The sequence below is a fragment of the Lissotriton helveticus genome, chromosome 4_1 (assembly GCF_964261635.1).
Source record: "Lissotriton helveticus chromosome 4_1, aLisHel1.1, whole genome shotgun sequence".
Classification (NCBI taxonomy): domain Eukaryota; kingdom Metazoa; phylum Chordata; class Amphibia; order Caudata; family Salamandridae; genus Lissotriton; species Lissotriton helveticus.
In genome coordinates this window covers 656,376,359-656,390,549 of record NC_136063.1, presented here as the reverse complement: position 1 = coordinate 656,390,549, position 14,191 = coordinate 656,376,359, and the positions used below count along the sequence as shown (strand labels likewise).

At 46.9% G+C, this 14,191-nt stretch overlaps 2 protein-coding genes across 2 annotated transcripts in view; both read left to right on the top strand.

Annotated features, from left to right (window-relative positions):
• Nucleotides 1–14,191, top strand: part of LOC144828042 (lipoxygenase homology domain-containing protein 1-like) — a 224,298-nt gene that overhangs the window by 14,849 nt on the left and 195,258 nt on the right. Inside the window, exons 2-3 of the mRNA XM_078686180.1 lie at nucleotides 8,189–8,267; nucleotides 12,262–12,396. The gene's annotated coding sequence lies outside the window, so the exon portion shown is untranslated. The remainder of the gene's footprint in view (nucleotides 1–8,188; nucleotides 8,268–12,261; nucleotides 12,397–14,191) is intronic.
• RP1 (RP1 axonemal microtubule associated) overlaps nucleotides 1–14,191 on the top strand; it is a 1,491,030-nt gene that overhangs the window by 1,445,841 nt on the left and 30,998 nt on the right. Inside the window, exon 41 of the mRNA XM_078686181.1 lies at nucleotides 12,262–12,396. Within this exon, the coding sequence (XP_078542307.1) occupies nucleotides 12,262–12,396 (135 nt within the window). The remainder of the gene's footprint in view (nucleotides 1–12,261; nucleotides 12,397–14,191) is intronic.

Here is a 14,191-nt window from a genome sequence, read left to right as displayed (position 1 = left end):
TGGCGAAGAGCACGTGGGGGCCAACCGCGTCGAGAGACACGGAGCGTCGCGTTAACTGGTGTGGGTTAGCCGAGGAGCGGCGGAGGAAAAGTGAGGCGGTCGGGCCTCGTAAGGTATTGTGTGGGAGCGGCGGGAAGGGGCAGGGCAAATACGTGCCTGGGAATCAGTCAACGTCCCCGCACGTGCAGCTCCGTGAGCAGAGTGTTTCTGTGTCCCTGCCCGCCCCACATTGTATTGCCGTAGGAAGAGGGTGTCGAAGGGGTCCAACAGTGTCTTAAAGAAAGGGGGTTGGGACTGGGTAAACGCAGACAGCGTTTCGAGGATTGTAACGAACTACCAGTGCTTGTTGGGCGGTTTGAAGGAGCTCTCGCGTCGGGACCTACCCGCTTCGCGCCTTTTTTCTCTGTTGTCTCACGCTAGTGCTCGTAGGGCAATTTATGTAAGGGGTCCTACATATAGAAGTGTGTGCAAGAGCAAAAGAGCGATTACCGACCCCAGAATTGCATTATTATTTTAAGAGGTCGACAAATATATAGCAAAAAGTGGATTTGCAGTTTTCTAAACGCGTTAAGTGTTAAATACCCGCTTCGCGCCTTTTTTCTCTGTTTTCTCACGCTAGGGCTCGTAGGGCAATTTTGTACCCTTATAGAAGTGTGTGCAAGAGTGAAGAGCGTGATTAACGACCCCAGAATTGCATGATAATTTTAAGAGGTCGAAAACTATAGTTACAACAAAAATTTGCAGTTTTCTAAACGTGTTAAAGCCGCATTAACTCTTGCCATTGGGGGTTGCTCAACGCAGTACAGTGGAGAATAAGAAGGGAAATGACTGTTGTTCCATAATCAGTCTGGCCTGGAGGGAGTGTTGATTTTCTGTTACTGTACAAAACGAATTTAATAGTACACCCCCCACTAGGGTGATAGTTGCGGAATTACAGCATATTTAAACTAGGTTTACCTAAATCGGCCCTGTTTGTTGTTGCATGGTGGTAATACATATCTATATTTCAGGCATTTATCGATACTACTGGTCCAATTCACTAACAAATAAGGACGTAAGGACTCCTGGTGTGGAGCGGGATTGCAGATTGATATCGCCGGCAACAACGCAGGACTGATCGGTAAGAGGGGTACGGGGGGCTGGCATTCATTGCTCCTGGTGGCCGCCGGGTGGGTCTACATTAGGTTTACTCACCCCTTACATAAGCGGACAAGCCGCTAGTGTTGCGGTCGCCGTTGCATGGTGCTGAAAGCCCCCTGGTGACCCTCCATCTGAAAGGTACACACAGTTGACCGGTTGGGAACTAAGTAGGCAGCGGGTGTTTTTTGGGGTAAGCGTCATGCCAGGTCCAAGGGGTGGAAAGAGGGGGTCCAACGTGGAGGCTATGATGCGGGCTATGATGCGGGAGATGAGCGACATTAAACAACAGCTAGGACAAATTAAGGAGCGGGAAGCTCGGTTGGAGGACAGAGAGGGCGAGGCACCGGGCCCGTCCGGCAGACCGATCCGCAAGAGGGTGGCACCAGTGCCAAGAGGGGAATTTGTCACCCCGCAAGGGAAACCTAGGTCCAAGAGACCCAAGGAGGCGGTCCCCGCCCCAGGCCCAGTGGATCCGTTACCAGCCGCACCGCCCGCGGTGGTCCCACCCCCGCATGTGCCTACACCCATTGCCCCTGTGGTGCCGGTGCCGGCAGGTCAACCAGTAGACGCTGGGTCTGCTCCTGCACCGGTGCCCACAATCCCGGGTACAGGCGGGCCACACCCGGCGCCCGCCCCGCCAGCTGTGCCAGGACCACTGGGCATAACCCCAGTGGTACCTGTTGTCCCGGGGGGTAATATAGATTCAATGCCGCCCGAATTGTTATCTCAGTTAACGGCCATGATGCCATGGCTCCAAAAAGGGGGAGCCTTCCCGAATTCTGCAGACCATGCGGCAGAGGCGGCAAGGTTTGTAGAAAAAATCAGATCGGCACCGGTCGCCGACAGTGTTGCATTGCCAATTTCTTCTCCCCTTGCAGGTCCAAGTGTTCCCCAGCTGGACGGAGTACAAGGGCAGCCGCCCCCGGTGCCCGCACTTGGTAAGGAAGTGGCATTGCCACTCTTGGGGGACGGTGTAGTACCTTCCAGGAGCGAAAATCTAGCTCAACATGTGTCTTTAGCTGTTAAAGAAATGATTTGGGCTGATAAATACGTGTACATTTATTCTTTATTATTGGATAATAGGGAAATGGAGCAGGCAAAAGCACTGAAAGAGTGGATGCTCCCAAGTGAATGGAGGGCGCAGTGTACTAGATTCAGGGTTGAGGAAAATCTCAATAATTGGATGCAAGCATGGGCCGTTTTCACTGCAGTTAAGGCTGAGCGTCCTCCAGATCTGCAGGCTGCATTGGCTTGCTACTCGAGCAGGATTGTGGGGTGGAGTCAACAGTATTCTGGGGAAGCATGGAAGGGTTATGATGTAAATTTTAGGAAGGCATTGGAATTCAATAGATCATTACCATGGGACTCGGTAGATTCCATGGCCTGGCACAAACAGTTCTCTGACACTGCACCTCCCCCTCAGTTCGGTGCGGGCAAGGTGTTCACTAGACCGCAGCAGCCCTTTCGGCCCCCCCAAACGAGTGAGGTACCTGGGAAATTTAGGGCAGGTGGGCCAGAGAAGAAAGGGGTGTGCTGGGATTTTAATAAGCGTACCTGCACAAGGGCCGCGTGTAAGTTTAGGCATGCATGTGCCTCCTGTGGGCACCCCTCTCATCCAGAATCTACCTGTAGGTCCAAGCAAGGTAACACGGGACAGAGGGGTAGGGGAAAGCCACTATAAGTCAGACAGGTCACGCCCCCCCACTCCAGTGGATGTGGTGGCAATGATACCATTGTTGAACAGATACCCTGACCACAAAGCGGCCACCCTACTCCAGGAAGGTTTTTCTAAAGGTTTTAGGATCCCGGCCGGGGGATACACAGGCAGTGCGCACTGTAGAAATCAATTATCAGTCACACACAATCCGGCTGTTGTGGCCGCCAAAATTGACAAGGAGCTTTCCTTAGGCAGGATATCTGGCCCTTTTTCTGCAGTGCCAGTACACAATTTTGTGTGTTCCCCACTGGGAGTTGTCCCCAAGAAAGAGAAGGGGCAATTCAGATTGATTCATAACCTATCAGCGCCAAAGGGGGCCTCACTGAATGATGCCATTGACGAAGGTATCTGTAGTGTTAAGTACGCCTCTTTTGATCAGGCTGTGACCTTATTACAGGCCACTGGACCCGGGGCGCTGATGGCGAAATCAGACATAGAGTCCGCCTTCCGCCTCCTCCCAGTCCACCCGGCGGACCAACATCTTTTAGGTTTCACCTTTAGGGATAGGTTCTACATGGACAAATGCATGCCTATGGGTTGTTCTATTTCTTGCGCCTACTTTGAGATGTTTAGTTCATTTCTTGAATGGGCCATGAGACAGGTGACAGGCCATCAAAGGGTCATGCATTACTTAGATGATTTCCTCTTCCTCGGTACAGCGGGTTCTCAGGAGTGCGCACTGGCATTGCAGGAATTTTGCGTGCTCATGCGGGCTTTTGGGGTCCCGCTCGCGCCTGGGAAGACGGTGGGCCCGACCACCTGCTTGGAATTTCTGGGCATCGAGATTGACTCAATGGAGAAATGTTTTAGACTACCTAAGGTCAAGGTGCGCAAATTCAAGACGTCGCTACAGTTATGCCTCCGGAAGGAGAAGGTCACTTTGCAGCAATTACAGGAGGTGGTAGGGCAACTGAATTTCGCACTAAGAATCATCCCAATGGCTCGCCCCTTCTCTCGCTCCATCGCGCACGCGATGAAGGGGCTGAGGGAGAAGCACCACCGCACGCGCCTATCGTCTGAAATTCGCCAGGATATGCTTATTTGGATGGCATTCCTGGAGGATTTTAACGGTAGGGTGGTCTGGCCCGGCCCGCTCACGACATCAGCGGAGTTAGGACTATGGACTGATGCGGCCGGTAGTGTGGGCTTTGGTGCCATCCTAGGGAATAGGTGGGTCGCTCAACAATGGCCAGAAGAATGGAACACATGGGGTTTGCTCGGCAACATTGGCTTCCTGGAACTGTTTCCAATATGGGTGGCACTGATGGTTTGGCCCGAACACCTATGTAACCAATCAGTGGTGTTTTGGTCAGATAACATGACAGTGGTGGAATGTATCAATCAACAGGGGGCGCGGTGTCCTTTCATACTTCGTCTGATCAAAGAGATTGTTCTGCGGTGCCTTAAACTGAATGCTAATTTTAGAGCCAAACATGTCCCTGGTGTTTTAAACAATGCTGCTGACTCCCTTTCTCGCTTCAAAATGCAGGTTTTCAGGGAACATCTCCCCACAGCAGACCCCTCGCCAGCACACTTCCCAGCGGTACTTTGGCAGATTGGTGCCCCAGATTACAAGACCTCGTGGTCGCTAGCTTAGCCCCCAGGACCAAGACGGCGTACGAAGGGGCGTTTCTGTCTTATTGTTCTTTTTTGGGGCCGCAGTGGGGAGTGCTTTGGGCGAAGGAGGATGGGTTTGCAGCCTATTTAGAATGGATGCACAAAGAGGGGCGCTCAGTGGCAGCGGCAACCAGACATAGGGCAGCAGTGTCATTCTTCGCCCAAGCTAGGGGCTTCCGGGATCCCACCAATACCTTTATGATACGCAAGGCTTTAAGGGGATGGCGCCGTATTCAGGGACACCAGAAGGATAAGAGGAAGCCCATGGGGTTGGCCCGGCTAACAGCCTTACTGGGCACGCTGGAGATTGTTTGTAACTCAGAGTGGGAAGTGCTTCTTTTTAGGGCGGCATTCTCCCTGGCATTTTATGGGGCACTGAGAATTAGTGAACTTGTGGCAGGATCTAAGGCTGACATACTAGGTGGCTTGCAGAAGGCTGGGGTGACGATAAGGGGTGACACCATGTGGGTGATTATCCAGAAATCAAAGACCGATCAAGAAGCTAGGGGTCACACCATAGTTCTGCAACGGGCCCCCGCCAACCCGTGCTGCCCGGTGAGGCACGTGGAATCACTCATGGGATTATTGGTCGGTTCAGCAAGCAGGGCGTTGCTCTGTCACGCCGACGGGAGCCCCTTGACCAGGTATCAATTCAGGAGAGTGTTCGAAATAGGGGTCACAAAAAGCTGGTCTTGATCCTAGAGATTTTGGATCTCATTCCTTCAGGATTGGGGCAGCAACTGAGGCGGTGGCGGGGGGCCTCCCAGTGGAAAGAGTGAAGACAATTGGGAGGTGGTCGTCAGACTGCTATAAACGTTATGTTCGGATTGACATGCTATGATTACCTGTCACTCACGCTTGGTCTCTTTTCCGCTCTCTTACAGTTTCTCAGACCTGTTACGCAGGGGAGGAATTTGTCGTCGGGCACCGCCAATATTCATCGGCACGGAGCGGCGACCAGGAAACAACAAAGAACAATGTCTGGATTGTTGGTCATTCATATGTGAAGCGAGCGGAATGTGTCTTCCTGTCAGGTGACAAGAAGGAAAGGGCGGCACAACTAGGGTTGAATATCACGTTCTTTGGCAGAGGAGGGTTGTGTCTTCCCGAGTTTAGGGGATTCTTCCAAGGGCTGTTAGCACGCCAGCGGGCTCCACCGTCAGTGGTGATACTTCACCTTGGGGAGAACGATTTGGCAACATTGGGCAGGCGCATCTTGATTGAGGAGATTATCTCAACAGCGGGTTGGATAGCTAGGACCTGCCCCGGGTGCACACTAGTATGGTCACAACTAATACCTCGACTTCAGTGGCGGGGGGGCGATTCAGTCAGGGCGTTGAATCACTCGGTAAAGAGGATCAACACACGGTTGGATAGGTTGTTCCGAACCCCCGTGTTACAGTCAATACCTCATGGGTGCATCTGGGGTCAAAAGTATTACTTGAAGGACGGGGTTCACCTGACAGAAGAGGGTAATGTCCTATGGGCTGACAATATCTGGGCTTGGCTAGAGGGCTGGGGTAGGAGGATGTGTCCTTAGATAGGGGCTAGAGGGGGAGGCCAGATCGTCGGTTAACAATACTGGCCTGTGGCGGTAAGGTCATTATCGGTGAGCACATATTTGAGGTCTGAGGGGGCGGGCATCATCCTATGGAGGTTCCCGCCCAGGGGGAGGGGCCTGCGGGCCACTCCCAGTACTCCAGGGGCAAGGTAATATGCAAAGGAGCGCGGGTAGGAGTAGTTCACGCTTTCCTTAGGCTGGTAGCCACCCCGCGCGCGTGGACTCATGACGCCACCGGCGCAGAGTAAGGGCCCTCCTTTAGTGGGTAAATGGAGTTTGGGGCGTAGACCGGGCAATTCCCGGGGTAACACTGCGCATGCGCACTTCTAAGGGGAAGGCGCAGCTTGTAGGACCTGACACCGGTAGTGACCCTGCCATATGGCCAGAAATGTACAAAAATCAAGATAGGATGTTTAGTTAAGCTAGGAACAACTTGTATTAGAGTTTTGTTAAGGTCAGGCTCTCAAACTTGTTGATAACGATTGTATAACTGAATGTCCTGCTGATTTTTGTATTTCATTGTTGATTATGCAATTAAAACCCTTTTTTAATTTCATACTTTAATAAATACGGCCGGGCGACTAGCGCCCGCCTTCCAAAAAGTAAACACGTCTCGTGTCCACGTTCCTTGGTGTTGGGTGCCGGATTGGGGGGGAGGCGGCAGCTAGTCGCTGACCATGTGAAAAGGGGGGGCCCTCGGCCCCCCCGCACGCATGGCGGCGCGGCGACCGCCTCACCCCCTCTCCCCTCGGGTCCTTCGACGGTGGGGGCGTGCCCTGGGGGCGCGGCCCACCGCCGATTGGCCGGCGCCCCTCCTGACCCGGAATCAATGGACTGGTTCCGGGTCGGGGGGGGCGGGCGTTAGGAGGGGCCACCCGGCCCCTCGGGAATAAGAGGTAGGGAGCGCCCAGGAGACCCCCTTGTCCCTGGACGCTCCCTCGCTGAACGTTGTGCCCCGCGTTCGGGGCTTCTTTGTTTCCCACCCACCATCCCTTGGTACAAAGTTTAAGCAGCGTTATGTCCGGTCTAATGGTAAGTCTCATAGGTATAGACCGCGGGAGGGAGTAGGTTTTTGTTGTATTTTGTGATCTGTTGTCAGGACTTTTTTCCCTTTGTAGAAAAGTGATGTATGAAGTGAACTATATTTGAAGATATGTGTCTTTAGGCCTTTTTTCCCTTTGTAGATATACGTAGATATTGTGATTATGAGCAACATGTGTGAACCGAATTGTAATTTATGCCATGTGTCGTTAGGCCTTTTTTCCCCTTTAGCTATGCGTGGATACTGTTATTTATTAGCCAGTGTAGTTGTCCTTTAGACTTTTTTCCATAGGTCGTCGTATTTATTAGGTATGGGGCATGCGGTAAGGTCATTATCGGTGAGCACATATTTGAGGTCTGAGGGGGCGGGCATCATCCTATGGAGGTTCCCGCCCAGGGGGAGGGGCCTGCGGGCCACTCCCAGTACTCCAGGGGCAAGGTAATATGCAAAGGAGCGCGGGTAGGAGTAGTTCACGCTTTCCTTAGGCTGGTAGCCACCCCGCGCGCGTGGACTCATGACGCCACCGGCGCAGAGTAAGGGCCCTCCTTTAGTGGGTAAATGGAGTTTGGGGCGTAGACCGGGCAATTCCCGGGGTAACACTGCGCATGCGCACTTCTAAGGGGAAGGCGCAGCTTGTAGGACCTGACACCGGTAGTGACCCTGCCATATGGCCAGAAATGTACAAAAATCAAGATAGGATGTTTAGTTAAGCTAGGAACAACTTGTATTAGAGTTTTGTTAAGGTCAGGCTCTCAAACTTGTTGATAACGATTGTATAACTGAATGTCCTGCTGATTTTTGTATTTCATTGTTGATTATGCAATTAAAACCCTTTTTTAATTTCATACTTTAATAAATACGGCCGGGCGACTAGCGCCCGCCTTCCAAAAAGTAAACACGTCTCGTGTCCACGTTCCTTGGTGTTGGGTGCCGGATTGGGGGGGAGGCGGCAGCTAGTCGCTGACCATGATCAAATAGATACTCCACATTGTGACGCGTAGACAAAGAGAAACTGGAAAATGTATTTCATGTTTCATTCGATTATGAATTGCAAAAACTCTGCCAAGGCACAAAGTTACCAAGGCACAAATCCACATTTCTTTAATTTCAGGTGGATGTTTTTAGCCTCACTGCGGTACATTTGGGCAAACTACGCGAAATAACCATAGGATTCAGCAGTTCAAAGAAAGGTAAATATCTGTAAATACTAAACAATATAAGCTCAAATTATAGTCAAACTATAATGCATTTTATATTATTGCATTAACAATCAACTATTTCGATTTGTGATTGGAAGAGAACTCAAAATGCGAAAACATTTATACAGTATGTAAATGTGAATCATAATGAAAACACTCTTTATGTGCCGTTTTTCAATTACACTGTAATTCAATACTGTAACAAAATATTTTATGTTTTCTGGTACAATTGGACCATGCTCCCCATCCTAATTTTGAATAACGTCTTTGCTAATTAAATAAATGTAATAAAATGTCTCCATATCAGGCAGCGGACCCAACATTGGTATTATTTCCTTTACCTCTGTTGTAGTGTAATGCTGGAATGATGGGGACTTTCAATTCAGTTCTGTGGATTATTTGTGGCTTTTTCATTTGAAAGGAAAGCACGGGATTTTATTAATGAAACGCTTTCCCCCCAGTAAAATAATTACTCGATCCTGTTTAAAGGGCCCTTATTACATAAATGACATTATTGTACTGCCAGCAAAAACTGTAGGTTTTCTGCCAGAGGTACAACATTGCCCATTGTAGAAATGAGGGAGGACAACAGGAGCCCCAGTGTTTAGCATTACTCTTTGCATCACTGAAGCACACTACAGCAGTAGGCTGTATGTGATTTCATAGAAAAACGATTTAATAGAATACCGTTACCGAGAAACCATTTCATCTGAACGGTTTATTGGAAGCTTTCAGGATGATTGTCATTTACCAGTTCAAAGAAACCACTCAATAGAAAGTTTTTTTTTTTTTAAATTGGTTTTCGCATACTTATATATAAGGTGTAGATGAAATTATTGCAGGTCTTGCTTTCAAAAACATTGAGCTGCTTTGATATTTATGGTCAAGCTGTTCCATAGCACCAGTGCTCCCGGTCTGTTAAAAATTACTGGAGTAAGTCAAGAGCTTTATCAGTGATGCCCAATTTTTTAAGGCGATCAATGTGGGTGGCATGATCCACAGTATCGAAAGCCGCCGACGAAGCAAGGAGTATAAGTGCTGAAGACCCTCCTTTAACAAGAATAGTTTTTATTTCATCAGTAGTCTTGATTAGAGCTGTCTCTGTGCTATGTTCGGCCCTAAAGCCGAATTGGGTGGGGTCCTGTATGTGGTTATTCTGAATGAACTGTGGCAATTGTAAATTAATCAGTTTTTCCACTATCTTTGCTGGAAATGACAACCTTGAGATAGGGCAATAGTTTGCTGGATTATCTTGGTTCAAATTCGTTTTTTTGAGAAGTGGACGAATGGAGGCCTTTTTCCACAGTTTTGGGAAGGTCCTGGAGCAGAACATCCCAATAAAAATGTTGGTAAGATAAGAGACAACAGAAATTGTAGCCTTTTTGAGAATCGAAGGGGGTCAGGGATCTCGAGGTGATCCCGATCTGGTGGACTTAAGTAGATTAAGTACTTCTGCATCCATGACAGATGAGAATTGGCTGAGTTTGTGTTGAAGATTTTTGTCCAGAAACTTGGGGTCCAAAGTGGAATCTAGTGCTGGAATAGGGATGATGTTTTGTGTCAGTCATACTAGAACAGGTATATGGATTGTAAATTTGTTCGACCTTATCAAAAACGAAGAGGCTCTTTTATTACAAAAAGATAGAATGCAGTTGCTGCCTCTATTCTCCAAGGGTTTGGTAAGTTTATTTATAACTTGAAAGAGTTCTTTGGCAGAATGTTTAGATGTTTCAATTTGTTGTATAAAATAGTCAGTCTGTGGACATCTAGGCCCATTATTGTTTTTAATTCTGTGCAAATAATACAAATCAGATATGTCCTATGAGATCTGATACACTGACGTCTGATTTAAGAATCAAAAATTGTTTGTTACACAGGAGTGTTTTGCAACTTATTGGTATCTTTCTTCTGTAATTGACTTTCTTACTCATATGTTGTGCTGATTTAGGATCACAACTACACTACATTAGTGAAAGACTTGCATTATTAATCGAGGTGAAATGGTTGCCCGCAGACCAGTATCTCTTTCAAACCTGTATCTCCCTAGCTGTCCATTTAGGAATCATATTTCTGAACAGCAAAATATCACCATTTCATATTTTATACCTAAAAGCATCAACTGCCTCAGAGACGGACAAGCACTGCTAAGACTAATTTGTAAATAAAGCGTATTAGGGCTTTAAATACATTATTTTCCTGTTGTGAAGGAAAAGGCTATATGTCTTGCTAGAGCATTTCATCTAACACTAATCCCTGCACTTGTTAAACTTGTTGAAGTGTATGCCGAGAGTTGATATGGGATCATGGCAAAGATAGGGTAGCTCCAAGCAAACTATGTTTACCAATTGAGGAAGGGGGCCTTGGAGTTCCACTCTTCCAGACTTAGGGGAAGATTTATGAAGGCCTTGCGCCGCCGGTGCGTCATTTTTAACATGGGAAAAAGTGACGTACCGGCGGTGCAAGGCCTTCACAAATCTGCCCCTTAGTATATAGCTGCACAGCTCCATTTGACAATGTTATGGTTGAGTCAGCCCTTTTGCCTGATTTGTAATCTGTTGTGCCCTCCCAGGTAAACACCACAATGGCAGAGCAGTTACTTGGCAGGAGACAACTCTCATGTGATGTATCTTGCCTATTTGTGGCATAAATTGGCATAAATATCTCCAAATGTCTAGGCTACACCACTCCTATGCACTGGAGCATCCTAAAAGGGTTCTGTGGAGAGAACAGCACTAACTGGGAAATCAATGTCACAACATGGTCCGATGCAAACGTCACACTGATTTGACTGTTGTATTACTCTTGCCATCTGCTGACTGGAGAGCTGCAATCAAAGGCTTTGAATCAGTTGGTAAATTTCTTACACATGCAGCCTTAACGTGAGTGATTAGATCTATTTGGGAACCATCAGACGATGAACCTAAGTTACCCCACACACTACAGATTCTTTTTACTTGGGGTTGGGCATGACATGACAGCTCATTTATCCAGATCGCTTCGCTCTGCCTGCTCGGTAACACTATCTGTTCTTGGAGCCCAATGGGAAGCTGATCTTGATGTAGCATTTACAGATGTTAAATTCATGCCTGCACCTAATGATGTAGGGAAGGAGTCTAGGAATGCTCAACGGAAATTTCTACAATTTTTTCTAGAGCCTACATATCTCTCCTAAGCCAGACTACACAAGATTTTGCCTGCAATACATGACATAAGTCCTAGAAGTGCAGGCTCAGAAGCTACATTAACACATATGGGGTTGGTCCTGTGTGATTATCAGGAATTATTGGGTTACAATAACAAATGCGCTTTCGTCCTGAAGAAATAGAGAACACTTATTAAATCTTAAGATCTGCCTTTTGATTCTAATGCCAAGGCTGAAAGATGCCAGAAGGATTTGCAAAATTCTCGATTTAACAATGGTTATTTCTAAGTGAGCCATAGCCATTAATTCGAAGTCTACACATGCACCTGACATTCTTAAATGGAAATTGTAACTGCATAAACGGGCACAGGCTGAAGAGACCTTGATACGACTCCTACATCTCCAACATTGGAAACCTGTGGAACTGACAGAATGGACACAATTGTACCCAAGATAAATCCCAAATCAGATGGCAGATTGTCCTGAACTAGATAGAGATTTGAATATTGATTCACAATATATTTTCATAACTATATACTGCACCTAAGTTTGTCCTGATTTATCCATTGTTTTAGTACAGGTCTCCCGCATTCTTAGCTCATTCAAGTAGTTAGTCATAATTGCTATTGGTGGCACAACTCAGTACTGTGTGGTACCTGCAAATGTCATGATATACTATGTTTAATCCTCTTTTGTGATACTAATGTTTATGAGACTTGTTAATGCACTGCACCCATTAAATGCAGCATTTCCTGTTCGCCCTGGAAACCAAAGATAACATGATCAAGTGCCTGAACTCGGCAAGAACCATGGTTAACACTATCACTGTTTTATTGTAACTAGATATCTGGTTGTTGGAAAAAATCATTGTAAAAGAAGAAGGATATTTCCCATCTGCTGAATATGTCTTTGTGCACAATGAGTGGATAAGTCAACACTCGAAGAAGGAGTTCACTGAAACAGTAATTCCAGTTACAGGTAACAAGAAGAATGCTTTTTGGTATAATACATTTCTACTTTATCGTAGTTGCTGACATTTTCCCCATGTTCGTGCTGCTACTACTGCTGCTAATGCTACTATTACTACTACTACTACTAATATTAATAATAATCATTTGGTTACAAATTACCAATGGCCTTTGGATCAGGCCTGTTCCACCTTGGACTTACTTGGACAAACTTCTTTCAGCTATTGGCTTCAGACATTCCAAATGACTTCTTAAATCTGTCCACAGCAGCATTTTTGTTTCATTTAATTATATTTACTGCGTGTTATATCATTTAATCTCCTATAAAGTCTTTACATTGCAATGAATTAGGGTCTATTTTATTCCTAAATAGTACACTCAACTATAAAACCTTTTGTTACATTCAATTCTTTGTCTTATAAATGCACTGAATATAGAAAAGCACATTTTTCTCTTTTTACTGCAGCTGGCATTTTCAAATGTTTTTATCATGACTAGAGTGTGAGTCTGACTTTTCCATGGCCTTCTAATTGTTTTTTATCAGATTGGAAGGACATCTTGGCCGTAGAACAATATGGCAAACAAAGACAATTAGGAGGCATCTGTATGAGATGCACACCTGTAAATATATATAAACACTTGGGCAGGTACACCGCAACCACAACATGACCAACCATGTCACCACTAATGCCACACCATATCCATCATCATCAGTATTACCACTACCAACAATGCACTATCCTTATGGGAGGTGATTAAAGCCAACATACAAGGGATCATTTTCAGTTACGCAGCCGGGAAACAATAGAAAAACTTTCAGGAGGTGACAGACCGAGAAACACCCTTACTCGATTTGGAGCATCCCTATGTGGTAGCTCCAGATGCAGCCCTACTCAGTAGAATTCTACACACTCAGTTCCTGATACGATAAACCCACTCGGATGAAGCACGACTGGCATGGCATGTAATGCAAAGACACAGCTATCACTGGGGAGACTAGACTAGCAAAATCCTGCACCACCTTTGCTCACCTGTCATATTAAAAATATCCATATGCCATCTGGAAGATGATGACAGAAATGTCATCTCCACTGAACCCCAAATAGCTGTGGAATTCACATACTGTTAGGCACATCTTTTCTCCAGTGGCAATGGAGCCACCATACCTGACAACGCTCCCTTCATGACAGACATACCCACCCCATGCCTCAACGTGGAAGACAGGCTAACACTGGAGAAAGACTTCACATTAGGGGACTTGGGGGGACGACTCATACCAATCGGTGAAAACCCCATGCCCCTAACAGATACCCGGTAGAGTTGTACATAGATTACTGGACCTGCCTGTGCCAGCCAATGTTGAATACTTTCACTGTGGCACTCAAGGGGTCACAACTTTCACTAGACCTGTAGCTAGAAGACATATTTGTGATACTTTAGCCAAGCCTACTGACCACCAGGTGTTCTTCCTATGGCCCTAGCTCCCTCCTCAACGTAGAGGTCAGAATCTGGCCAAACAAATAAGCTAATCACCTGATGAAAGTTTTGGACACTCTAGTTCATTCAGATCAGCCTGGCTTCATGCCAGGCAGATCCACAAGACACAATAATATCCAACATGTGCAGAATGCCCTGGCATTGGCATCTAACCTACCAGAAGTGAAGGCCTTACTCCCAGTCATCTTCCATAAAGCATTTCATTCATGGGCCTACCTTTTCATACTCCTTACCAAAATGAACTTGGTCCCCCAATATATAAACTTCATCAAACTGCTTTACAGTGACCTCATGACCTGTGTCCGCAT